The sequence below is a fragment of the Bufo bufo genome, chromosome 5, assembly GCF_905171765.1.
Source record: "Bufo bufo chromosome 5, aBufBuf1.1, whole genome shotgun sequence".
Taxonomy (NCBI): domain Eukaryota; kingdom Metazoa; phylum Chordata; class Amphibia; order Anura; family Bufonidae; genus Bufo; species Bufo bufo.
Window position 1 is genome coordinate 442,860,310 of NC_053393.1, and position 27,713 is coordinate 442,888,022.

The following is a 27,713-nucleotide window of genomic DNA, read 5'->3' on the forward strand; positions in this document are numbered from 1 at the left end:
CATGGTGTGTTCAATAAAAACATGGTAACATTTAAATCTTTCAGTGTTATTAGTTTAAGCAGACTGTGATTGTCTATTGTTGTGACTTAGATGAAGATCAGATCACATTTTATGACCAATTTGTGCAGAAATCCATATAATTCCAAAGGGTTCATATACTGTAGGTGCTTTCTTTCATTTTAAGCCTATCTGTAATGATAATGAGATGACTGCTGAAGAGGGATTTCTACAGGACATAAAATATCAGCATATTACTAGGCTATTGTCCCTAGATTTTTTTAAATATAGTAACATGGAAAAACAAATTAAACAAAAAAAGTAGTGATATGGAAAATTAGAAAAATAAAATCACCAATCAATAGCAATCACATCATCTGTTGGGTTAGGCAGAAGGATGGGGCTCCCTATACCTTCCAATTGGAGCCCCAGAGTGAAACTGAAGGGCTCTGATTGGTTGCCATGATGGCCTGGGACCTTGGGAAACTTCCCAGGGTTGTCATGGCTAACTATCTGAAAAGCCGTGCATGAGGCATGACTTCTCAGGCAAAGTGTTAGAATCCCTTAGACCACAATAGTATTCTATTGCGATCTATGGGATTCTATTGCGATCAGAAGACTGCATGTCCAATTCCCCTAAGGGGACTAAAAATAAAAATAAAGGAAATAAAAAAATTATATATATATATATATATATATATATATATATATATATAAAAAACACAAAAACTAAAATTCTAATCAACCCCTTTCCTCGTTTACATATAAAAATAAATGAACAGTATTAATCTTAACAGGTATCACTGCATCTAAAAATTCTTAAATATAAAAATATTTTTCCTGAGTGGTGTACGCTTTACCATTTTTTTGTCACCTTGTCCACTCAAAAAAATTTAATAGAAAGTGATTAAAAAGTCATATGGACCCCAAAATTATACCATGGTATCATTAAAAACTACAGTTTACCCTGCAAAAAACAAGCCCTCATAGAGCTCTGGAAGACAGAAATATACAAAAGTTATGGCTGTCAGAATATGGCAATGCAAATAAAAATATTTTTTTTAAAGTAGTAAAACATAATAAAAACTATATAAATTAGGTATCGCCGTAACCTTACTCACCCACAGAATAAGGTCATGTAATTTTTAGCACACATTGAAGGTTGTGAAAACAAAACCAAAAAAATACTTGGTAGAATTGACATTAATTTCACAGCACAAATAATTTTTTCCCGTTTTTCAATAAAAGCTATGGTAAAATAAACAATGCCATTAAAAAATACGACTTGTCCTGTAAAAAGAAAAAAATCAAGCCCTTACACAGCTACGTGAACAGAAAACGGAAAAAAAAATAATGGCTCTTGGAAGACTGGGAAGGAAAAATGAAAATTAAGAATAGGCTGTGTCCTGAAAGGGTTAAAGGTGTAATATGTTTTTTTTTCTTTATTTTTTATAATAAAACAAAATTTTATAATTATTATATTGCTAGCTATAATTGCTATATGAGTGCGTTATATATATAACTATATTATCCATATGTCATCGGAGAAGGCTTACAGATGCATGTACAGTAAGTAGTGCTGCCCAGTAGAATCTACTTTCCATTTTTCTTTTCTTTGGGAAAACATATATAGGTTTGGAGCCTTCAGCTATATTTATTAAATGCACCAGTGATTTACTCCGCTTGTTATTTCTACCTTAATTCTCAGGGTCTACCGTTGGCTGCTTTGATTAATGAAGGTTTTTGCCAAATTGAATCGCCCATTAATAAATGCCATGGGCCATGGAGATAATTATAGCTTTTAAATCAGTCCACATTACCATAAGCTACAAAAACATTACACCATGTAAAAAGGCCTAATGATCTCCTAGTTAGAGATATATACGTTTCATTCACCGCTCTCCATGTTGGCTTCCAGGTTTGACCTTTTATTAAATCTGTTTTATGTGCGGCTCAGAATTTGAACACTTTTGCTCTTGCCCAAAACAGAAAGACATTTTGCTGTATCTCCCTCGAATTACCTTGCTCTCATGATTAACATTAGTCCCCTGTCTGCTGTTCAGGTAGTGAACTAAACCAGAGTATCCCATAATTGCCAACATTTGAACATTTTGTAGGGGCACTTCAGGTTTTGTCTTGTTATGGGGTGGGGCTTGTTGGTGTGTGGCATAACATGAATATACTTAAAAAAAAAAAAATATTCCCTGTATATTTTCCTCAATTTAAGGATCATACAGTGAGGGCATTATCGAAGGAGGGTGTTGCTCGTAACAATGATCTCAGACCTATTTTGCTGTTATTTTTTTTTAAGCCTGAAAAACCTTTTCTGCACTTTCAGTCCCTTGTGAGAAAAGTGTATTACTAATGTCTTTTTATCCAGTCCAGACTCCAATATGTTTGCAGACACCAGACCAAACCTCAATATTCATACCCAATTATTCAGGTGCCAGACCTGAACTCAATATTCAGTCCCCAGATCAGACCCAAATATTTACAACCCAAACCAGACCTCATAATTCACACCCCAAATCCCATAATTTAGACCCCATAATACAGACCCCCAACATTCAGCCCTCAAAATCCAGTAGTCAAAGCACTGACCAAAAACCAATATTCAGACCTCAGACCATACCCCAGACCCGAATATTTAGAACCTACATCAGTCCCCATAATTATGCCTTCAGATCCCAAACTTCATCAGACCCCATATCTGACACCTTTAAATACTCGCCTCTTCTCGCCCCAAATCTTCTTCTGCAGGCCAGGCTCCTCCTCAGTCCCAGCAAATTTGTGACTGTTAACAACTATGATATTCTATATGTTTGATTAACTTAATCTCCATTTTATTTCTTTAGGGTGCAGAGAGATGGTTTTAGTAGGGCTTGTTCACATTAGCAATATTGATTTCCTTAGTTCTGCTGCTTTAATGGAAATAACAGAAGTTTCCGTTCGAGAGTCTGCCATTTTAGTGGACAAAATAGTCTCACATGCAAGACTTTTTTGTCGTGTGTTTTTTTTACGGAAAAAAAATGCATAGGGTTCTCTACATCCTACAGGAACAAGGGAAGCTAAAGCAGCTGTATAGTGTGTAGACCACTAAGACAACCCCCTATATCTCAGCTTCCACAGTTGATGTGCGTGGGTTGGGGTTATCAGTAGCCACAACTGAGTTTTCAGGTTTTTAGGGCATTCTTATTTTGACATATATTTGACAAGTATGAATGAAGCTTAAAGGGGTTGGCACATCTCACACATTGGTGGCATATTGCTAGGGTATGTCACCAACATAAGATAAGTGTGGGTCTCACCCCTGGAACTTGCAGTTATCTCTAGAACAGGACCCCCAAAGTGAACAAGGATGTACAATGCAGGCGCGGCCACCCTCCACTTCTATGAGACTGGCTTGGCTATTTCTGGAACTGGAGCGCATGCTTCTAATGTGTTGTGTGCTCTCCTTCACTTTGCGGGCCCTGTTCTAGAGATAGGTGTGGGTCCCATCTTCTAGTGAAATGCCACCAATGTGTGAGACGGGCCAACCCCTTTAACAATTCATGTCCAACATAATACATTTATGGAAACTAAAAAACTAAAGAGAGAAAATGATTCACCCTGATTTTGTGTGCGTACAAACTAGAAGTCAACTTGAAAAGTGACGTGACTGTTGGCTTTAGAAGCAGTTGTATTTTTGGCCCACAGTTGGCTTGTGGACCAACTTATTCACCCCATAAAAATAATAAAATTGCCTGCAATCCATTATTTCTATGTAAATCCTTTAGAAAAATATAGACATGGCTCATAGTTTTGTTGCAGTGAAACTGACAGAAGTCCATAAATTTCTGCTGCTCAGCCCTGGAGTATGAGAGGGAGATTTATCTGAAAACTGAGCTGTTTCCGTATTTCCCATAGACTTCAGTGGAGAGTGACTGCATACATGTGTCCAAGTCTCTTCTGTAAACAGAGGTCCGGTCCTCCCTTCTCTGGATCTGTGGGGGGCCCAGAAGTCAGACCACCCAGAATCAGATACGTATGGTATAAATAAATACACTATAAAACTTGTGAGAAACTAGTGGAGTCAATTTTCTATATCTGCGGTACCTTCATCTTTTTCAAAGGTATCAGATGCTGAATGACGACCAGTTCTAGCACCAGTTAATTACAATGCTGCAAGGCAGGTCTATAGAAAATGTCACTCAAAATCTATGAAGATCAGAGTAATGACCCAAAAGGGCACAGTACTGACCAAAATAATTCCAATAAGACCTAAATCTAAAGGAGGACCGGTCACCTCTCCTCATATGTCTGTTTTAGGGCTCATGCACACAGCCGTTGCCCGTATTGCGACCCGCAAACAGCGGGTCCGCAATACACGGACCCATTCACTTCAATGGGAATGCAATCCGGAAGGTTGGTGCGAAACGGAGGCATGGAACCCCACGGAAGCTGTACAGAGTGCTTCCGTGGGGTTTCTCTCCGTGCCTCTGCACCGCAAAAAAGTAGTGCATGCACCGTCGGATGCGGATCGTGGACCCCATTCAAGTGAATGGGTCCACGATCTGCATGCTGCGGCCCTGTGGTCGGTGCCCTTGTATTGCGGACCACAATTTGCGGCACACGTTCGTGTGCATGAGCCCTTAGTAAATGCATTCCTCCTTAAATGGTTTATCACATGGATTTTAAACAGCTTTTACTCACATATATGTAGGAGGACTTGCTTTCCTTTCTGTGGGTGGGCAGCAGCTCATCAAGAGCCTGCCTCTCTCAGGATGCATGGCTATTAGCTCGTGTTAACCCCCTTCTTCCCCTGCATAGAAAATATATAGCCCCAGAGATACATATGGTATGTAATGCTAAAACGTCCTTCTTCACTGTCTAGAGACACAATTTAGCAGCAGGGATGTAGGAATGAAATGTGTGTGGACCACTTCACCTGCTTCTCTGCCAGCACTGCAGGGAGATGAAGGGAGCAGGGAAGTTACTCAGCATGTTTGCCCATCTATGAATGCAGGAGAAGGTAAATGATAAACAGCAGGGGGCACTACTAGAGAGGAAAATGTCATGTAAATACAAAAAACGTCATTTTTTTATTACATGTACATTATACTGCAATTAGGGATGAGCGAATCAACTTCGGATGAAACATCCGAAGTTGATTCCCATAAAACTTCCTTTGAATACGGTGCAGAGTGAGCGCTCCGTACAGTATTAGAATGTATTGGCTCATTACTTCGAGACTTCGCGTAATAACTTAAGAAATTCATTTCTACTGTTAAAAACCATTTACCGAACTCGGGTTTGCGAAGTAAAAACTGGCTCATCGGAGCCAATACATTCTAATACTGTAGTTGTAGTTGAAAGTCGATTCGTTCATCCCTAATTGCAATAATACTTCATTTTTTAAAATGCTTTATTCATTGTATGTGTTGGATAACTCCTCTAAATAACAGTTCTGGATCATCTTTTCTTATCTTTGTACCAATCGTCTGTTATTACTCCTAGAAATGTATGTATCTCTCTGTTCCACTTGTCAAAGAGCATGTCCCTACACAGTCTGGCTCTATCATCAGTGAATGGACAGTGCAGGGACACCCCCCCCCAACTGGTAACACCCAGCCTACTTTTTCTGCACACCTTTCTAGCACAGAGATCAGCAACCTCCGGCCCTCCAGCTGTTCTGAAACTACAACTCCCAGAATCCTCCTTTCACTTCTATAGGGCGTTACAAGAACAGCCCAGTAAGCGTGCATGCATGAGAGTTGTAGTTTCACAAAACACGGATACTGGCCCGTGTTGTGCGTTCCGCAATTTGCAGACCCCACATGGTTGGCACTATGATAGAAATGCCTATTCTTGTCCGCAATTGCGGACAAGAATAGGACAAGAATAGGACGTGCTCTATCTTTTTTGCGGGGTCACGGAATGGAACAACGGATGTAGACAGCACACAGTGTGCTGTCCGCATCTTTTGCGGCCCTGTTAAAATGAATGGATCCGCACCCGTTCCCCAAAATTGTGGAACGGATGCGGACTTCTTGGTACGGTTGTGTGAATGAGGCCTAACCAGTAGGAAAAATATCAGCGTGTAGAAGCGCCGCTATTAAAGTGCAACTTGCAGCAAGACTTTAAAATGTCTCCGCTGACAAATTCCTTAGAAGAGGTAAGTGAAAAGGTAGCTAAAGATAACAGTAGAAGACATCTGAATATACACTGGCATGTCCTAAACACGAAATTTAGTGCCATGCGTTGTGAACTGTTGATGCCCTCCGGGCACTTCTCCGTGGGCTCTGATTGATGTTCTCCGTGCTGCCACCCGCTTGCCGCTGTCTGTATCTGCGTGTTATTAGGAGTAATATGCATGAATCCTCGGCGCACACTTATTTTTCATTTTAATTGCATATTTGAGGCTGCCATGACAGCTGGAAAGGTTATAGTTAAGACCAATTGTTCACACCCGTATAGCAGCTCGTCTCATTACTGCGCGGTAATAATTGATATGGAGAAGAGGTGGGTAACAGCCGAGACGCGCATAATTTCATATGATGAAGATATTTTTCTGTCGTAAAAGTGGCAGAAGATGAAAAAACGCCTTCGTGATTTACAGAGCAGCCTTTTAATAATGGTCGGCGCTCGTGTAGATTTGAAATAATTTATTGAAAAAGGCCCAAGAATTTTGTGTTTTTTAACTGGCTGGAAAGTGCAGAGTCAGGCAGTTCTGGCGCGTGCCCGGTGTGCGTCAGGAAATCATTAGAGATAACGACATTTATCATTATTAATTCTGCTCAGCTCCGGCATCTACACGGCTTCTGGCAATCTGTACTGATTCTGTGCACCTGCAGAATCAGTGGAACAGGGGCTTCTGGGTAATCCTGGCCCGCTTACCGATCCATCCCACATAAAGCCATAAATAAGCTGCCGTCTGGTTGGCGATGTTCTGTGCAAGGCTGTGAGTATTGTTAGTGGTTCACTGAGCGTCCTACATCTATGTGGGCATTTTAGGCCCCTTTCACACCGGCGTCCCGGATTTGCGCCGTGTGCATTGCAGAAAAACCGCGCGAGTAGGCACACAATTTCTGTCAGTTTTGACTGTGCTAGCGTGCCGATGTTCAGTTTTTTCCGCGCGAGTGCAATGCGTTTTGCATGCTCGTGAAAAAAAAATGAATGTGGTACCCAGACCCGAAACAGGACTTCTTTACTGAAGTTTGGGTTTGGGTTAGGTGTTCTATTCATTTTATTATTTTCCCTTATACATGGTTATAATGGAAAATAATAGCATTCTGAATACAGAATGCTTACTAAAATGTGGATTGAGAGGAAAAAAAAAAATATATAATTAACTCACCTCATCCAATTGATCGCGCACGTGGTGAGCGCGATTACGTCATCAAAGGCCCTTTTGCAGGTCCTAGAAGAAGCAAGAAGACGATGCCAGCTGCGCGATCAATTGGATGAGGTGGGTTAATTTTTATTTTATTTTTTAACCCCTCAGTACACAGTTTACTATGCATTCTGTATTAAGAATGCTATTATTTTCACCTATAACCGTGTTATAAGGGAAAATAATACAGTAAATAGACTTTAATGGGGTCCGGGGTTGCTCATCCCTATAATCTCCTAGCAACCATGAGTGAAAATCGCACCGCATCCGCACTTTCTTGCAATTTTCACGCAGACCCATTCACTTCTATGGGGCCTGCGTTGCGTAAAAAAATGCAGAATATAGAACATGCTGCGATTTTCACGCAACGCACAAGTGATGCGTGAAAATCACCGCTCATCTGCCCAGCCCCATTGAAGTGAATGGGTCATGATTCAGTGCGGGTGCAATGCGTTCACCTCACGCATTGCACCCGCACAGAATTCTCGTCAGTGTGAAAAGGGGCCTAAAGCGTGTATGGAACACCAGAACTCAGTGCACAGTGTAGTGGCCCTTCTCAGGTACTGCAACGCAGCTGAGCTATAGTAGATGAGGATGGCCACTGCTGGAAGCCACTGCAGACACGAAAGCAAAAAGAATTTACATTCCTAGTATAAGAGCAGTGTGGTTGGTACCATCAGCTCTACATAAAAGAGGTCATGTTATGGAAAGGTTGCGATTTCACCCCCACCAAGGGCTTGTTCACACGACCGTTGCCCCTCCGTGCCCGTGCTGTGGTCCGCAATGCACGGGCACCGGCCGTGGGGCTGCCGCATGCAGATTGCGACCCTATTCACTTGAATGGGGTCCGCGTTCCGTCCGTTCTGCGGAAAGATAGAGCAAGTTCTATCTTTTTGCGGTGTGGAGGCACTGAACGGAACCCACGGAAGCACTCTGTAGTGCTTCCGTAGGGTTCCGTTCCGCACCGCATCTCCGGATTTGCGGACCCATTCAAGTGAATGAAATGCGGAATGCACACGGCCAGTTCACCGTGTATTACAGACCCGCCGTATGCGGGCCGCAATATGGCAACGGAGGGACAACGGTCGCGTGAACAAGCCCAAAGTTTGTCACCCAGCTTTCCTAGGCTGCTGAGCAGCACGTATGATCATCTACCTTTCCCAAAAGCAACTGATAAAGAGAATAACCTTTTAAGATTTTTCGATAAAAATTAAAAAAACACCATATATGTTTAGAACAGCAGCCTAGTATGAATAAAATGTAATTTTTTATGATAATTTCCTTTTATCAAACAGCTAAACGCAATTAGTAACATTTTGACGACTCAAGAGCTTCATTTTTTCTCTTTTAATTTCATTTTAAAGCTTTTTGTTGCAATGATTACCAGAAGTGATGATAAGGCCTATAACAAAGAAAGGAAGAAAAAAAAACCGACTCGGCCCGTCCCCAGCATTTCAGTTCAGGTCAACTAATTCACATTAACAAACTTTTTAAGCAAAAATCAATGTTACTTTAAGAAGCTGGAGAAACTTCAGTTGTTCAATAGACATAAATATTTTATCGGTTCGCTGCCATAAACCTTACCATTAATTGCAGTGAGGTAAGGCGCTGCCGAAGTCTGCAGTCAGCTTCTCGACCAAGGTATTAAGAGGCCGAGGAGTGCGAGGGGTTAAATCTTTCCAAGCCTGTGGCAGGGAACAGATACACTTTGACAGTCAATTTCAGCCAGTAATATATAACCTATGGAGCATGGTTGGCAACATAATAAAACAGGCCGAACTTAGGAGGAATATGTATGATTCAGATGACATGTTTTTTCTAGGTAGCTGGATTTAGAGGCAATAGGCCCGCAGAACAGTGATGCAAGGTAGGGTTTGATAAAATGCTGAATGAACATTATTTGCAACTGTCAGAAAGCACAAATCACAAAGTAACAGAATTTGTGAGCGCCGCAGTGCATTTTTGTACGCCAGCTTATTTCCACGCGCTGATATATATCTTTCCCCATTTCCCTGTGCATAGACAAAGGGAAAATATATGGGGGAATGAACAGTCATATTTAATCAGAATCTTAATGGTGAATTAATAGCATATTTTTAGAATATGTCACAAGGAGTAATAGTAAATTACACTAAGCATCGGGGTAAACAAAGTGGTGGTTGGAAAGTTTGCTGGCGGAAAATAAAGATGTAATGTTTGCGGTAGAACACTGTTACATTGTTACATAGATGAATGGTTCGTGTAGCTTATAAGAGATACAAATCCGTGTATTTGATTTTATAAAAAAAAGATACAAATCCATGTAATAGCAAAAAAGCTGAATGTGGTATGAAAAATACTATTATAAAATGTATAGATTTAATGCAATTTTAAGGGAACTTGCACAGTTGTAAACCTTCATGAAATCCACACCAAAACTGCACAATAAAAAAGGCACATAAATCTGCTCTATTTTTGTGTAGTTTTGATTCGGTTTTTTGTTCAAATTTCATGCAGCTTTTCTGTTTATGTGACCCACTGCCAGGGCAAACCGCTCTACAGAAGGTGCAGAATCGCACAAATAATAGACATGCTGCAGATTTTAAAATCCTAACGAAAAAAGGAAAATGAGCATTATGCGCATAGTGTGCAGCCACCCTTAAGTTTCTTTCCTAGAGGTGCTTCATTTTACATCACGACCATCGCTTCTGTTTACCATCCACTTTTGGATGCAACATATTTAGGTTAAAACGAAAGTGTTTGTCCAAGTCCACGCGTAATAATTATAGAATGAATCGTTATTTTCATTCTATAATTCTTTGTGTTTCAGGTCCTTTAAATTTTCAGGTTTCTGCTTGAAAATACATAGACAAAAGGGGGAGATTGTCTTGATATCCCCTGCGCCACCGGAGGATGCCCTAATTTCAGGCCTCGTCATATATTAGGTGCATCCTCCTGCAGTCCATGCACCTAAACAGAAATCTATGACGGCTCAGAGTTGCTGTAAATTTATGGCTTCATTTGCACCAGAAAACTGGCGCAAATGAAGATACATTTATCGGAATTGCTTGCCACGCCCCCTTTAGGGAAAGTGGCTCGCAATGAGGGTCAGTTCGCAGTGTTCGCCAGCGAACACATGCGGGCTGCAATCTTTAGTAAGGTAGACTCACCCGTCCGGCGATGCACAGGTAAGCCCTTACCTGTGCCGGGAGCCGGTCTGAAATCAAATGCGGTCACCGGGAGCAGGCAGTTCCGAGAACAGCCCGATGAAGGCCCCCGGCGGCTGTTCTTGGAACTGCCTGCTCCCGGTGATCGCATTTGATTTCAGACCGGCTCACGGCACAGGCACAGGTAAGGGCTTACCTGTGCATCGCCGGACGGGTGAGTCTACCTTACTAAAGATGGCAGCCCGCATATGTTCGCTTGTGAACACTGCGAACTGACCATCACTGGTGGCTAGGGCGGCCTAAAACTGAGAGATGTGACAATTTTTAAAAAGGTCACAATTGTGACTTTTTAACACATTTTCAGGTGCAAGGAAGATTCTAAATCTCCACCAAAGTGTTTTTTTTTTTTTTCAGAGCACCAAGGTTTTGGCCTTTCCCCTTGGAGCACTGCTTTTCCTCGTCCACTCCCCACTTTTTCACTGTTCTGATGCCTGACCTTGAAATCTTGCACATGCTGGCGAAGAGACTTGTGCAGTGCACACCCCAAAGCAGGGACAGCCCCATGGGGCAGCACGGTGGCTCAGTGGTTAACACTGGAGCCAAATCTGACCAAGGACAACATCTGCATGGAGTCTGTATGTTCTCCACGTGTTTGTGTGAGTTTCCCCAGGGTACTCCGGTTTCCTCCCACACTCTAAAGACATACTGATAGGGAGCTTAGATTGTGAGCCCCATTGGGGACAGCCGGATGCTAATTTCTGTAAAGCGCTGATGAATATAGCAGCTCTATTTAAATGCGTAAGCTAGGCCTGCCCCTCAGTACTCTGAGCACCTCATTTGCATAAGAATTAAAGTAAGCATTTTGCTGCAACAGTACATCCAATTGCAGCAATATAGAACTCATTTAATTCACCATGATCAACTCTACCAGGCAGTATGACTGGTTTAATAGGAATGGCCATGGTGACAGATGCTCTTCAAGTAAATTGAAATAAATGCAATAAAATTTTATTGTAAATGTGAATCAGGACCTCACTGCATTTTAGTGAAAATTTGATAAGGTTCATTTAAACAGTTGTTAAAGTGTAACTGCCGTTTCATTTTTAATTCCCTAATGATATAGTACACCCTGCTGTATAAGTGCTTTTGTGCTTTAAATTTTTATCATTTTCAGTTTTACCTGCTAATAACTCCATGCATGCTACTTTCCTATTTAGCAGCTCTCATTTCACAGCGTTGCCATGTGCAGTCCGTCTTCTCAGTATTATAACAAGAGACGGGTGAGTTCTGGGAGGAGGAGCTCAGCCCTGACTGCCTGGACCTGGGCTGAGGTAGAAAGTGGAGGGGGGAGGTCTGTTTTAGATGGTGATATCTTCTCAATGGTAGCAGCTAGAAATATGCCACTGGTCTTGTTTGAAAGCTGACAGGCTTTTTATACAAGACCAGAATGACAGCTCTAGTCCAAGCAACAGAGGAGAACTCACTGTTAGAAATAGAGTCGGGAATAATCGCAGGTAAAATCTGCTTTTACTTTCAGCTTCATTCACAGTATTCCAATTTCTATCATTGATATCTTCCCCTGTACTGAACAGATTTTTATCATTCTGGTATTGACATTCTTGGAATGTCAGCTTTCAGACAATACAAAGCCCATATTTCTTGCTGGTACCAAACCAGAGATATAAGCAGCCCCCTCCCTCCCTGCTAGTCTGGAAGAGAATGAGGGACAGCTGGCTGTTAAGAGGTTAAAAGAAATGCTTACTGATTTAATGTAATTGCAGGGCTTGTCTCTGGTTAGCTGTATGTGAGGATACAAACTGGGTACTGTGGGAAGTTATCTGCGTTCTGATTGGTCCTGCTAGTTCATGTAAGCAGAGCAAGGGCTTATGGGAAGTGACGGAAATACAAGACGGGCTCAAGAAAGGGCAAACATCACAACAGGAAATGTAGTAGATTTTAGGAAGAAGCTTAAATACAGGCACAGAGAAATATGGTTGCTAAGGGCTCAATAAAGACATCAGAAAGGTAAAATTAGCAGAAAAATTTATTTTCATGAATATCTTCCCTTCAGCATCACATACTGTATCATTTTTGGTAGTGAAATGGCAGTTACACTTTAAGCTGCTGTGTACTAGGACAGTACCTAATGTACTATACATTGCTCGCTTTATCTGTGGTCTAACGGAATTGCTCTCTGTATTACAGACACAGATCCACGCGTCTTGGAGAAGCAGGAACTTCAGCAGCCGACGTACGTTGCGCTGAGTTACGTCAACAGGTATGTGCATGTCTATTTGTAAGCTGATTATTTGATGTAAATGAAGGTACACATATATATTAGTGCTGCCTGCAATGATCTGTCCAGGAGAACTGTTCTGGCACCAGCGTGCAGTCTCCAACAAATAGCTAACAAGGTGGTGACTGATTCTGGAACTGTAGCATGAAGCTGAGCCACAGTGCAGAGCCCTGTAGCCAGATTTACGACCCCAACAAACAGATTTGATGCTTTAGAGCTAAGTATAATAGTTGTTAACAACATAAGTCATTGTGCTTGCTTGTTTTTTGTTGTCTCTTTTTGAGCAAAAAGTCAATGGTTGGAGCATAAAGAAATAAATGGCATCTTCAGCTGAATTAACATTTGATATAATAATACTTAAAATAATATCAGGAGCAAAAAATCATATTTTTGTTGCCTGAATCAATTGATTTGTAATATTTGAAGTGTGCACATATCTGACACAAAGATATTTCACCGTATAGTAGCTCTTCTACCATATTTGTGTACTGTATGTCACATTATAGGCAAAAAACAAGAACAAATCCAGCTTAGCCTGTCTTCTTCTCAATATCTGTGCACGTTAACTCCTGGAGTATCAGGTTTTCCGAACTGTAGCAAAACAAATGCAACACCAGAAACAGTCCAATGAAATTCACAGAGTTTATTTCTTTAAAAAAAAAATGGTCGGCTAAAAAGCCTCATGGTGGATGATGGGTAAGGCTTTTTAGCTGAAACAGGTCGACCACTCCTGTATAGGGATTTTCTGACCTCATGCACACGACTATATCTTCATTTCGATCCGCAAACCACGGATCCGCCAAGTACGGATACCTTCTGTGTATTTTCCACATTTTCCTCACTCCCATCAATAGAAATGGCTATTCTCATCCGCAATGCGGACCACAAGAGGGCCTGCTATATAATTTTGCGTCTGCAGACAGCATTCGGATGATATCAATGTGCTGTCCATTTTTTTTTTTGCAGACTCAAAGACCGGAGTGCAGATAGCACGTGGATGAAAAATACGGCCTAACTTTGAAAATTTGTAACATTATTTATCCTGCACTGATGCAGAGTTGCAGCTCATAGATTAGTTCAGAGCTGTATTCACAATTCTGCTGGTTGCGATGAGAAACAGTTGTCAGACACTTCACAAAGGCTACTTTCACACTAGCTTACTATTTTCTGGTATTGAGATCCGTCAATTAGTATACAGTTTGATCAAAGAGCATAGGCCCACTTACCACGACAAGGTTGCCTCTTCAAGTGGGGACCTACTCTAACTTTGGCGCGGCACTGTGCAGCGACCATCGCGCGCCCGCACCGCACCAGCAGGCAACGGGACCCAGCACCCTCACTATGCGGCAAAGCCACCTAGGCCCTGGGCGCCATCACTCCACCAGCACAGCACAAAAGCAGCAATAGCCACCGTCCAGCACCGCATAATGTGAACAGGTGCAAAGAGCTCACCTGTTCACAGCCTCTCAGGAACACCAACTGAGAGGTGGTAGGAATTTATAGACCCTTTGCAGACTACTGCCAATTAAAAGCACCTGAGCCGAATGGGGAGGAGTGCTGATCCAGAAGGGGGAGAAAGAAAAAAAGTCTATACAATGTATTCAATATGTGAGAGAGAATCTAAATCGCACATCCTCATTACTATGCTTTTGATATAACAGTAGGTCCCCACTTGAAGAGGCAACCTTGTCGTGGTAAGTGGGCCTATGCTCTTTGATCAAACTGTATACTAATGCCTAGTACATACTAATACTAGTACATAGCATAAGGTTATATTTATTAATAATAGTGCTGAAAAGCCATGTTTTATCATGCTGATAATAAAAACTGTTGTTATATCAAAAGCATAGTAATGAGGATGTGCGATTTAGATTCTCTCTCACATATTGAAATAATAATCATTGTATCCACAGTACGGTTGGTGAATGCAAATATCAATCCTATAGATGTTTACAATAGGGATTGCGGCCTAGTGCATGACTTTCAAGAATCAAGGTGATAGGCTGGGCTTTAAAGAGGTTGTCCTGCCATTTATATTGATGACCTATCATCAGGATTGGTCATCAATATCTGATCGTCAAGGGTCCGACACCCGGCACCCCCGCTGATCAGCGCTTGTCTCGGAAGTGCAGTGTATTGACAAGAACTTGCTCCATTCACTTGAATGGAGCAACTACTTATCATTACAATACGTCACCACTCCATAGGAGACAACGCGTAGTGTAATGAACAGGAAGCAGAGCTCGCATGGAGGGCAACCTCCTCTTCATAGGTCATTAATATAAATGGCAGGACAACCCCTTTAAACCAGAGTGACCTACATGTACGGTGCAGGATTCAAATTCCGTTCCTGCGTTCTAGCATTGTCAGTGGTGGATATCTTCAGCATAAATTACCATGCTGCGGATTTAAAATTTGCACTGCAGGTCAATTTTTTTCACAGCATTTGGATAATATTTCTTAAAATCTCATCCATTTTGCTGGTGCTATAAAACCCTGGAGATTTGCTACGTGTGAACATACCCTAAAGGAGTTTTGAAATGCACTGCTAGGAAGAAGCAGAGGAACAGCCTGAACCAATGAGACAGGAGGTGTGTCTCAGACTACCTCACACTCCTGTAGACACTGTAGCTAAACTGTGGTCACACGCTCTGCCCTAATGAAGCTGAGCAGAAAAGTAGCCTAAGAGGAAGATGTGAAGCAATATCATATCATTTTTAAGTTCCTAACTAGTATTGGAACAGGTCTGCCCAGTACAAAAAATATATTGTATACAGTATATTGTTCTTTATATCTTCAACTTGCATCTGTGGCAAAATCCATGACAAATTCATAGCAAACGTCCACATGAGATACATGACGATTTTTTTTGTGAATTTTGTTGAGGATACGCCATGGATCTCACCCTATGCATCACAAACATGGGTATGCTGCAGGTCTATAATCTGCGCCGCCTGTTAATTTTCATGCACATTTTGCTGCTACTGTGAAATGTTGTGGATTTTCCGCCCGTAGTTCCGCACCATCTGCGCCCTGTGTGGACATACCCATAGTAGGATCCATCAATGAGTCATTCTTAACCATTTGCCATAGAATATTATGTTGTGTCCCTATTATATTCTCCCTATTTAGAATTTCGGATGCTCCGAACACATCTAGAAGAACTATTCAGCAGGTATAGCTCTGATATTTGAGACATCATTATGGACTTATCTTGCCAACGTTCTGTTCTGTTGACCTCAATGTTCACCATATTTGCGCTCACGCTTTACGTGTGATCCACCAAAATCGTAAAAGTTTAAACTTTCGGCTCACATCCAGTTTGTAGCACCGATGTGTGTTCCAGTTGACTAAATGTTTTCTTTCGTGTGACTAAGGAAAACGTTTTTTTTCTTAAGGAGAGATCAGTGAAATGGAGGAAGTTTTAGACTCCTAAGGAGCTGGTTCGGATTTCTTTGACATGAGGCAGAGACTGATGGATCAAAGCCACACATCTCTCATCAGATAATAATTCCTGCTTCTTCCCATTTTTATGTGTCTGCGCCGATCATGTGTTTTTATTCATGCATTAAGATCACTACATTATGCTAAGCGAGCTTTCTCTGCAAAAAGACAAAGACAAACTTTAGATGATAAATTTAAACAAGATGTGCACAAATCGCTCCAAGGTCAGGGAAAAGGGAAACGATTGGCGTTGCCGAAAGATTTATGTATTTGACTTTATCTTCAATCCTTTTATCAGAGTTTAAGTTCACCAAAATGTAACTTTCTTGAACTTGATAAAACACTTCTTTCTCTTTGACATCTAAGTAGTAAAGATCAAAAAGGGGATAGTAGGAACAAAGCGGATAATGTTAGACAGTGCTCCACCAGTCAACAGTAGAATGACCAGTGTTATCAACTGAAAAAGGACCACACAGTAATGGAATCCCCTGCCTCGTCCCTCCTTCCCCCAATTTTTCATTGTGAGAATCCAGGGAAAATATATACTTATAGAAGTTTTCCAGGACTTAGATATTAATAGTCTATCCTCAGGATAGGTCATCTGGTACCCGACAACTCACCAATCAGCTGTGGGATTCAGAGATGGAGTATCCTGGCATAGCCGCTATACAGTGGATGGAACCAACGGGTGCCTGAAACACCAATCTGATATTGATGACCAGTCCTGAGCATAGGTCATCAATATGTAAATACCCCTTTAATCCAGCAATGAATAGCAAAGATATTTTTCACACAGAACTAAACCATTATTGTACAGACCTAGAACCTAAAAATTGAATAGAAATGACCATTTAGCAATAAATATTAAATTAGTTTATATAACTTTCCAGTCATCCCCATTATCTGATAATCTGTCACCCGCCTGGTCCTGTTTATGATGGATTACAGGTATTTTTCTTCACAGAACCAATCACATCTTGGACACGCCTTTTCATTCCATGTTTTTTTTTTTTTTTTCTACATTGTAGATTCACATTGAAGATGTGGAAATGATGAGGGAACACATATGGGATTAAGTAGTAAACAAAATAAGTGTTAAACAAACCAGAATATGTTTTATATTTTGGATTCTTCAAAGTACCCCCCGTTTGCTTTGATGACAGCTTTGCACATTCTTGGCGTCTTCTCAGTCAGTGCTAGACAGTGGCTGTGGAACCAGTGTGTCAGCCAGACAGATTTTACTGGTCTTCACACTTTAACCCCATACAGGGATCTGGACTCTGCTGCAGGGAAAGCGCAAGGCCGCTACCTCCTAGTCTCTGACTCACTTAGGCCAAGAGACACTGGTGCCTAACACAGAAAGGACAAGAAAATTGTAGTAAGTAACAGGTTGGGTCGTTGCAAGCAGAGTTTGTGAAAAAAAAACAGAAAACAGTCTGAGGTCAGGGCAGGCAGCTCATAGTCTACACGATGATCAGGGTCAGGCAGCGAAGGGTCAAAATCCAGAACATACCCAAGACGATGCATGGCAAATGCAGACAAGCGAGTGTGACACCTTTGCAGGAACCACTGAGTAGAACCTATTGCTCAGGCACACTCCACTGGGGAGGGTGCATTATATACCCTAGCAAGGTCTGTAATAGGCTAGGGCAAACATGCAGAGGGCAGGTGAGCAGAGTAGTGCTTGCCAGTGAGAGTGGAGGAGCGGTGGGCACTGGATGCCGCAATGACAATTAGCTTCAAGAGTTAGTCACCTGGAATGGTTTTCCAACAGTCTTTAAGGAATTCCCAGAAATACTGAGCACTTGTTGGCTGCTATTCATTCATTCTGTGGTCAAACTCATCCCAAGCCATCTCAGTTGGGTTAAGGTCAGGTGTTTGTGGAGGCCATGTCATTTGACACAGCACTCCAACACTCCTGTCCTTGGTGAAATAGCCCTTGCATAGCCTCAAGGTGTGTTTGGGGTCATTGTCCTGTTGAAAAAAAAATAATGGTCCCTGTAAACGCAAATCAGATGGGATGGTATGTCGTTTCCAAATGCTCTGTTAATACAGTTGAAAAAAGACATAAGTCCATCAAGTGTGCCTTGAATTTTGAAGAAATCAACAATGTCACCTGCAAGCACCCCCACACCATCACACCTCATCTTTCATGCTTCATGGTGGGAAACACACATTTAGAACTATCTGCTCACTTTTTCTACATCTCACAGGGCAGTTGGAACCAAAAATCTAAAATTTTGACTCATCAGACCAAAGTACAGATTTCCACTGATCTAATGCTCTTTCCTTGTGTGTTTTAACCCGGGATATTCTCTTTTTCTTCTACTTCTTGTTCCTCAGTAGTGGATTCTTTGCAGGAATTTGGTCATAAAGGTCTGATTTTCACAGTCCTCTCTGATGTTGAGATGTTGCTGATGCTTGATCTCATTGATGTACAATCTAATTTGAAGCGCTGTTAATTTGCTGTTTTTGAGATTGGTAACTCTAATGAACTTATCCTCTGCATCAGAGGTAACTCTTGGTCTTTCTTTCCTGGGGTGGTCCTCATGAGAGCCAGTTTCATCATAGCGTTTAGCGTTGGTTTTCATGACTGCAGTTCAAGATACCTTCAAAGTTCTGGAAATTTCCCAGACTGAGTGACCTTCACGTCTTAAAATAATGATGGACTGTATCTTTACATAGTTGAGTGGTTCTTGCCATAATGTGAATTAGAACAGTAGTAGAATCAACTGTAACTCCAGAGTTTGAGAAAGCATGTGGTACTAGGAGCAAATTAGAATGTCTAATATGAAATTACTTTAAAGAGCTTGGGGCTGAATCTTTTGCTTATTCTCCTTCAGAGATTTTTCAGCCTGCATCAACTTCCTTTAACATAATAATTTACGAAGGTAGCTGTAATTTTGTAATGTATTTCTTTTACCTTTATTGATATATCTTCCGTTCTTAGCAGTGGTCACATGACTATGTCCATGAAGCTGTTTGTGATGTCAGTAGTCACATGACCATGTCCATGTGATGTCCATTGACGTGCCAGAACAGCAACAGGACCAGTGGTAGGGGAGTGTCTATGTAACTAGCTGGGTGGGAGGCAGATATAAAGTACCTGGGTGTTGTTAGGCACAGTGCTGGAGCTGTGGCAGAGAAAGGAAAAGTGCATCATGAGTTTAGTTGGATATAGCAACTAGAGATGAGCGAATTTCCGGTTATGATATTCGTTCACGCTTCGTTTACTGGTGAAAGGTAAATTGCGTTATGGATTCCGTTACCACAGACCATAACGCAATTCTATGATGGAACGCCTTTAGAGGCATTCCGTTATTCATTCTGTCATAATAAAAGTCTATGGGCTGCAAAACGGATCTGTCCCGTTTCCATTATGCAGGAGAGGACTCTAAAGGCATTCAGTCATAGAATTGCGTTATGGTCAGTGGTAACGGAATCCATGACGCAATTCACCTTTTACCAGTAAACGAAGCAGGAACGAATTTCATAACCGGAAATTCGCTCATCTTTAATAGCAACAGGAAATATTACATACAGGGTGTAAAGAAATCAGAATGATTTGTTGACATGGTGAATATGGGTCAGGAGAGTCCAAATTGTAAAAACAAAAAAATTTATCACGGGGAAGATGTACATGAGGTATCTGTTAAAAAATATTGTAATTCTGGAAAACCCCTTTAACCCAGGTACGCCATGTTTGCCGAGTCCTTAAGGACTAAGTTAAAAAGTAGATTGCGGCGCGGCAGGGGTTAATAGGAACAGGATGCCCGCTGAAATCATACAGCGGGCATCCTGTCACAACGCCGGGCTGTATCGGCAATCGCCGCAAACCGCAGGTCAATTCAGACCTGCGGTTTGCGGCTTTTACCTGCGGTTGCGACGGCGGCGGGCGGTGTCATCGGGTCCCTATGCGGCTGTGGGGGGCAGGGCCGGTACAAGGCAGGGGCCGAAGGAGCGGGTGCCCTGGGCGCTACCATTTGCGGACAGGAGGGGGGCGCAGGTGAAGTGCCAGCAGCAGTGGCGTCGCCAGGGGGGGGCCAGAGAGGGCCACGGCCCCCCCTACATCATGCTGTGCCCCCCCATGTGCCCCCCCAACTAAAATGACCCCCCCCCCCCCAAGTGAGCAGCCGCCGCCGGGCACAGGGAGATGAGCGCTTCCATTGCGCTCATCTCCATTGTAAACTGTCTGTGCCAGCGGAGGTGCAGGGGAGGGAGAGGCGTGTCCCTTCCCTTTCCTCTGATAGGCTGCAGGCAGGCACCGAAGTGGAGGAGAGGCCCCGCCCCCTAATTACTCCTGTTTACCTTTCTAAAGCTAAAGGACCTTTGATGATGTCATCACAGGTCCTGTAAGGGAACTGCACAGTGTAAAGTGTAGTTCCCAGGTGAGAACAGTGCATCTGCCAGGACCTGTGATGACATCATCTTCAACATCACAGGTCCTGCAGAATCTAGCAAAGGAACTGCACCAAAAATGGTGTAGTTCCTAGGTTTCAAAGGTACATCTGCCAGGACCTGTGATGACATCATCACAGGTCCTTCAACCCCTAACAGCAAGTATTAAAAGTTCACAAGCAGCTCTGTATTGATCCATACAGACTGGAATGGAGAGGTAAGAGGAGGTCCTCCACTTTTCATCATTTACCCCCCCCCCCCTCCATGCCCTGTTTTTACTCATTGCTCACTCATGTATACTACTTCAGACAGTTACCACTACCTCATGTACCTCACAGTGACTATAATGCATAACTGACCACATATTTCTATAAACACTGCATCTACAGTATTATACCTTCTATGTGTCACATCAATACACTGCTCTGTATATATATATATATATATATACACACACATACATGCACACACACTGCATATATTACACAGTATTATACATGCAATATGTACAGATATATAGTATATACCGCAGTGCACTGATATGTGAGGTATGAGGTATAATAGATGCTGTGTGTACAGATATCAGTACACTTCTGTATATACTATATATGTGAGGTACGAGGTATAATAGATGCAGTGTGTACAGATATATAGTATATACAGCAGTGTACTGATATGTGAGGTACGAGGTGTCAATACACTGCTGTATTTACTATATACCTGTACACACTGCATCTATTATACCTCGTACCTCACATATTACACTACTGTATATACTGTATACACTGCATATATTATACCCCGTACCTCACATATCAGTACACTGCTGTATATACTATATACCTGTACACACTGCATCTATTATACCCTGTACCTCACATATCAGAACACTAGGGAATATACTATATACCTGTACACACTGCATCTATTATACCGCGTACCTCACATAACTGTACACTGCTGTATATAATATACATCTGCATCTATTATACCTCTTTTGTGTGCCAGGGCTGTTTTGTAATCCCATTCCGGCCCTGATGGCATAAATTATAAAACGCAGCAGCAAGAATAGTTCATGGAACAAAGGGAGGGGCTATAAAAGGGGAATGGGGGCCCAATTTAGATTCCTGCTATGGGGCCCAGTGATTTTTATGTACGCCCCTGGCTGCAGGCACTAGGCCGGCAGCCTATCAGAGGCCGGCGCAATGACGTCATCGTGCCGCCTGAGCCTTACATTACAGCGTGGGACACAGGAAGAGGCTGCATCGCATCGCTGACACTTAGGTAAGTATAAGTGTTTTTTTTTTGTTTTTTTTTACAATAGTGTTACTGGCACATTGGGGGGGCTTATTACAAAACTGGCACATGATGATGGGGGGGACTTTATACTGGCACATGATGATGGGGGGGAACTTTATAGTGTCTGTGACTTTCAAAGTCCCACAGTCCTTTGTTCTATTGCTTTAAGTATATTCTTGTTTTGAAACAACATTGATTCTTTCTTAAAAACGGGGGGGGGCGCAGTTTGCCATCTTCGCCCTGGGCACCAAATGGCCTTGTCCCAGCCCTGGTGGGGGGGACCCGATGGCATGGAAGGCAACGCGATGTCTAAGGAAGGCATCGCACTGCCTTCCGGTGACGAACCTGTGAGATCCAGCCCCCTGGATCTCACAGGCCAGAAGCTGTATGAGTAATACACACAGTATTACTCATACAGCCAATGCATTCCAATACAGAAGTATTGGAATGCATTGTAAAGGATTAGACCCCCAATAGTTCAAGTCGCAAAGTGGGACAAAAAATAAAGTGAAAAAAAAGTTGAAAAAATAAAGTTTTCCCCAAAAAAATTAAAAGTTTCAAGTAAAAATAAACAAAAACTTTATTTTCCCCAAATAAAGTAAAAAAAAATTGGTAAAAAAATAGGGGAAAAGTATACATTTAGGTATCGCCGCGTCCGTATCGACCGGCTCTATAAACATATCACATGACCTAACCCCTCAGATGAACACCGTAAAAATAAAAAAATTAAAACTGTGCTAAATAAACCTTTTTTTTTTTGTTACCTTACATCACAAAAAGTGTAATAGCAAGCGATCAAAAAGTCCCACGCACCCCAAAATAGTGCCAATAAAACCATCATCTCATCCCGCAAAAATCATACCCTACCCAAGGTAATCGCCCAAAAACTGAAATAATTATGGCTCTGAGACTATGGAAACACTAAAACATGATTTTTTTTGCTTCAAAAATGAAATCATTGTGTAAAACTTACATAAATAAAAAAAAAGTATACATATTAGGTATCGCCGTGTCTGTATCGACCGGCTCTATAAAAAATATCACATGACCTAACCCATCAGATGAACACCGGAAAAAATTAAAAATAAAAACTGTGCTAAATAAACCATATATTGTCACCTTACATCACAAAAAGTGTAATAGCAAGCGATCAAAAAGTCACACGCACCCCAAAATAGTGCCAATAAAACCGTCATCTCATCCCGCAAAAATCATACCCTACCCAAGGTAATCGCCCAAATACTGAAAAGATTATGGCTCTCAGACTATGGAAACACTAAAACATGATTTTTTTTTGCTTCAAAAAAGAAATCATTGTGTAAAACTATGTATACATAAAACTATGTATAAAAAAGTATACATATTAGGTATCGCCGCATCCGTGACAACCTGGTCTATAAAAATATCACATTATCTAACCTGTCAGATGAATGTTATAAATAACAAAAAATAAAAACGGTGCCAAAACAGCTATTTCTTGTTATCTTGCCTCACAAAAAGTGTAATATAGAGCAACCAAATATCATATGTACCCTAAACTAGTACCAGCAATACTGCCACCCTATCCTGTAGTTTCTAAAATGGGGCCACTTTTTTGGAGTTTTTAGGGGTGCATCAGGGGGGCTTTAAATGGGACATGGTATCAAAAAACCAGTCCAGCAAAATCTGCCTTCCAAAAACCGTATGGCATTCCTTTCCTTCTGCACCCTGCAGTGTGCCGGTACAGCTGTTTACGACCACATATGGGGTGTTTCTGTAAACTACAGAATCAGGGCCATAAATATTAAGTTTTGTTTGGCTGTTAACCCTTGCTTTGTTACTGGGAAAAATGGATTAAAATGGCAAATTTGCCAAAAAATTGAAATTCTGAAATTTCATCTCCATTTGCCAATAACTCTTGTGGAACACCTAAAGGGTTAACGACATTTGTAAAATCAGTTTTGAATACCTTGAGGGGTGTAGTTTCTTAGATGGGGTCACTTTTATGGAGTTTCTACTCTAGGGGTGCACATACAGTAGTTTACGACCACATATGGGGTGTTTCTGTAAACTACAGAATCAGGGCCATAAATATTGAGTTTGGTTTGGCTGTTAACCCTTGCTTTGTAACTGGAAAAAAATTATTAAAATGGAAAATCTGCCAAAAAAGTGAAATTTTGAAATTGTATCTCTATTTTCCATAAATTCTTGTGGAACACCTAAAGGGTTAACAAAGTTTGTAAAATCAGTTTTGAATACCTTGAAGGGGGTAGTTTATAGAATGGGGTCATTTTTGGGTGGTTTCTATTATGTAAGCCTCACAAAGTGACTTCAGACCTGAACTGGTCCTTAAAAGTTTCTGAAAAATGTCAAGATTTGCTTCTAAACTTCTAAGCCTTGTAACATCCCCAAAAAATTAAATATCATTCCCAAAATGATCCAAACATGAAGTAGACATATGAGGAATGTAAAGTAATAACTATTTTTGGAGGTATTACTATGTATTATAGAAGTAGAGAAATTGAAACTTGGAGATTTGCAATTTTTTTTACAAATATTTGGTAAATTTGGTATTTTTTTATAAATAAAAATGAAATTTTTTTTTACTTCATTTTACCAGTGTCATGAAGTACAATATGTGACGAAAAAACTATCTCAGAATGGCCTGGATAAGTCAAAGCGTTTTAAAGTTATGAGCACTTAAAGTGACACTGGTCAGATTTGCAAAAAATGGCCAAGTCCGTAAGGTGAAATAGTCCTTAAGGGGTTAAGGAGGCCAGAGCTGGTGAATATAAGACATAGGCATGTTTTGTACCATCTCTACTGTACTTTTTATTATTAATTAATTTTTGAGCACATGCTCAGAGAATCATGCCTTGCAAGCTATTAACTGTGTAAAAACAATGTACAAAGACATATGGTAAGTCGTTAAGATAGGTACACAAGATAATAGTAGTGCTTCTATTAAACGTAATGCTTTCTACTCAGCTCAGTTTATTTTGGGGGGCGCCCAGCTTGAAATGACTTCTGAAAGTTTAATTAGTTAATACCCGAGAGCTATGGCTAAAATCTGTTTTAGCTCAAGTAATGTCTCATTAAAAGGCGATAGTTAAATAATATATTTCCATTTTAATACATAATATTTTAAGCCAACACAATAGCTTGACTTTTATTAAATGAAAACATAGTTCAGGCCCTAGATAAATATCAAGCACTTTACTTGTCTAGCACAAAGAAAATGGCTGAGTAACCCATTGACTTTTGTTCATTAATATAGTAAAGGCTGCAACGTACTGTACTTTGCTTTATGTGAATGTCATGGTAAATCATCAAGGTGATGGGGAAATTTCTTCCATCTGTAGACTAGCGCTGGATATTGTCGTCTTTTGAACATGATGGTTTAAAGGGGTTATCCAGCCTTCTAAACTTGATGGGCTAACCTTAGGTTATACTGTCAAAATTAGGTTGGTCAGTGCTCGATTCTATAAATGGACAAAGCTGTAATACCCTGCATTGCTTCTGCTAACAGTACTGTGTTCTGCAGTAGGAACCATGTCCAGAACGTCGATAAAGAGGCTGCAGTACTCATTCGAGCACAGCGGCTCCTTCAAACAGCTGATCGTAGGGGGTGCAGAAAGTTAGAGGCCCATCAATGTAATATTAATGTCCATTTCTAGCCTCCAACAAGAGCGAGGCCCAAACCAATGACAAGACAGTGAAATATAGTACCCCCATTGTATGCACCGTTGCTATCCTCTTCTCTTTGTTTCTTTTATCAAAGCAACCGTAAATATACTGTATAGAAAAACCATTTTAACAAAATTAATTTCCAGTGGCCGCCAGTCCAACCTCTTCCTGCCTTCGCAACCGTTTAAGAGTGCCTCTTTCTTGTCGTGTATAATACCGGGTAGGATATCAAAAGGGTCCTATCGGTGTTTGGATTTTTTTGTTGAGACCGTAAATAGTCTGTAAACTTTCTCCATTTCTTAAAAAAAAAATGCTTTTCTGCATCTGGTTTATCCAAGAACATTAGGCGTTCAGGCATAGATATTATTGCAGCTATTACCCGAGGTTGTGGTTGTAACCAGTAGTAAAGAATTCATTTCTAAGCCACCAAGATTGATAAGAAAAGCTCCAGAGAAGGTTTGATTGTACTCCATCCCCTACCTAGTGCTGTCAGCAGTTTAGCATAGTCAGAACTGCTGACAAAACCCCTTTCAGGGACAATTCCATAATATATTTCTTTAGTGTATGTGGATGTCATTGAGTGCAGAGCTGCAGCTCTGGATGATTCATTGCAACCATGTATTAATGTGGGCCATTGAATTCCACCAACAATTACAGCCCATCAGCAAGGATTCCAGCAGTAGGACACCCACAACTAGGCATATATATCAGTGACCTTACAGTAGCGTCAGCAACAGAGCCCTTACAGTGATTCCATACGATATGGCTCAAGACCAATACTAGATTTAAAGCCAACCACAGCCACCGTTCAGCTTCCAGCAGTACCCATGCAATACACCACATTGCCTATGTCCTGTCCTAAGCACACACTTTCTTGCAAGTGGAAACCAACCAAATGCTTAAAGGTGTTCGCCACTTTCTGGTTATTATTGACCAGTGTATTTGTGAGCTGATACCAAGTCTTTTGTGCTGTCCACATAGAGGTCCTGTCCAAAAAAATGGCTGCTGATGGAGGGTCATGTGACCAGACAGATCACCTCCATGTGATGTCTCCTCCATTCAAACACACAGCACCTGCACTAAACGCCCAACAGAACAAGTGCAGATGGCAGGCGCTGTGTATTTAAATGGAGGAGACATCACATGGAGGTGATTTGTCTGGTCACATGACTCTCCACCAGCAGCCATCTTGTGTGGATAGCACAAAAGACTTTGTAAACATACCTTATGAAATATAGAAAATGGTGCAGAATTTAAGCAATGGCTTTATTAGTAAGTGCCATATATGGATCCTACAAACACATTGGTCAACATTAACCAGAAAGTGGTCAACCCCTTTAAAGGAAACCTGTCAGGACCTCTCTGAGGGCAGCATAAAGTAGTGACAGACCGACAGACTCATTTCTAGGACTCCACCGTTCCCAAGATCGGGGGTCCCGTTCCACCTATCTGATGGAGCAACAGGTGAGATACATGCCCTGCCACTCCATTCATTGTCTAAGGGGCTGCCGCAAATAGCCGAGCTCTGTGCTTGTACTGTAGAGAATGAATGTTGCTGCATGGAGAATGGCCGACCTGCCGCTCTATCAGATCGAGGGAACGGTACCTGTGTACTTGAGGGTCCCAGCCCCATGTGATCAGTTAGTTATCCCCTATTCTGTGGATAGGGCATAAGTTCTCAACTTGGCACAACCCCTTGAACTTCTTGAAACCGTGTGTACATTGACACGTAAGTGACAGACTATTGAAATCATGCAGTTGATCTGTTGTGAGTCTCTCTTTATTTATACAGTATGTCTCTTAAACATTTGGGAGAGTATAAGTTATTGAAAAAATGACATTATTAATTACATTTATTTATCTTTTTTTATTAGTTTTTTAAACAGCCTTTTGACTTCCTGCTGCAGCATATGTATGACCCATTCACATTGCTTTCAATGTACTTTTTATATTCTAAACAGAGTTACTGTCAAGTAGGACAAATAAGAATCTGTGGTTATGTTGACATCACCACATTGTAATATTTTAATGTTGCGTTTGTAATTTAAGAATGTGGCGTGGCCTATTTTCTATGTGTCTTACTACTAGTACAATA

General features: G+C 41.3%; 1 protein-coding gene across 1 annotated transcript in view; it reads left to right on the forward strand.

The window, feature by feature from the left end:
* JAZF1 (JAZF zinc finger 1) overlaps positions 1-27,713 on the forward strand; it is a 293,318-nt gene that overhangs the window by 162,671 nt on the left and 102,934 nt on the right. The window contains exon 2 of the mRNA XM_040433576.1: positions 12,721-12,793. Coding sequence (XP_040289510.1) covers positions 12,721-12,793 — 73 coding nt within the window. The remainder of the gene's footprint in view (positions 1-12,720; positions 12,794-27,713) is intronic.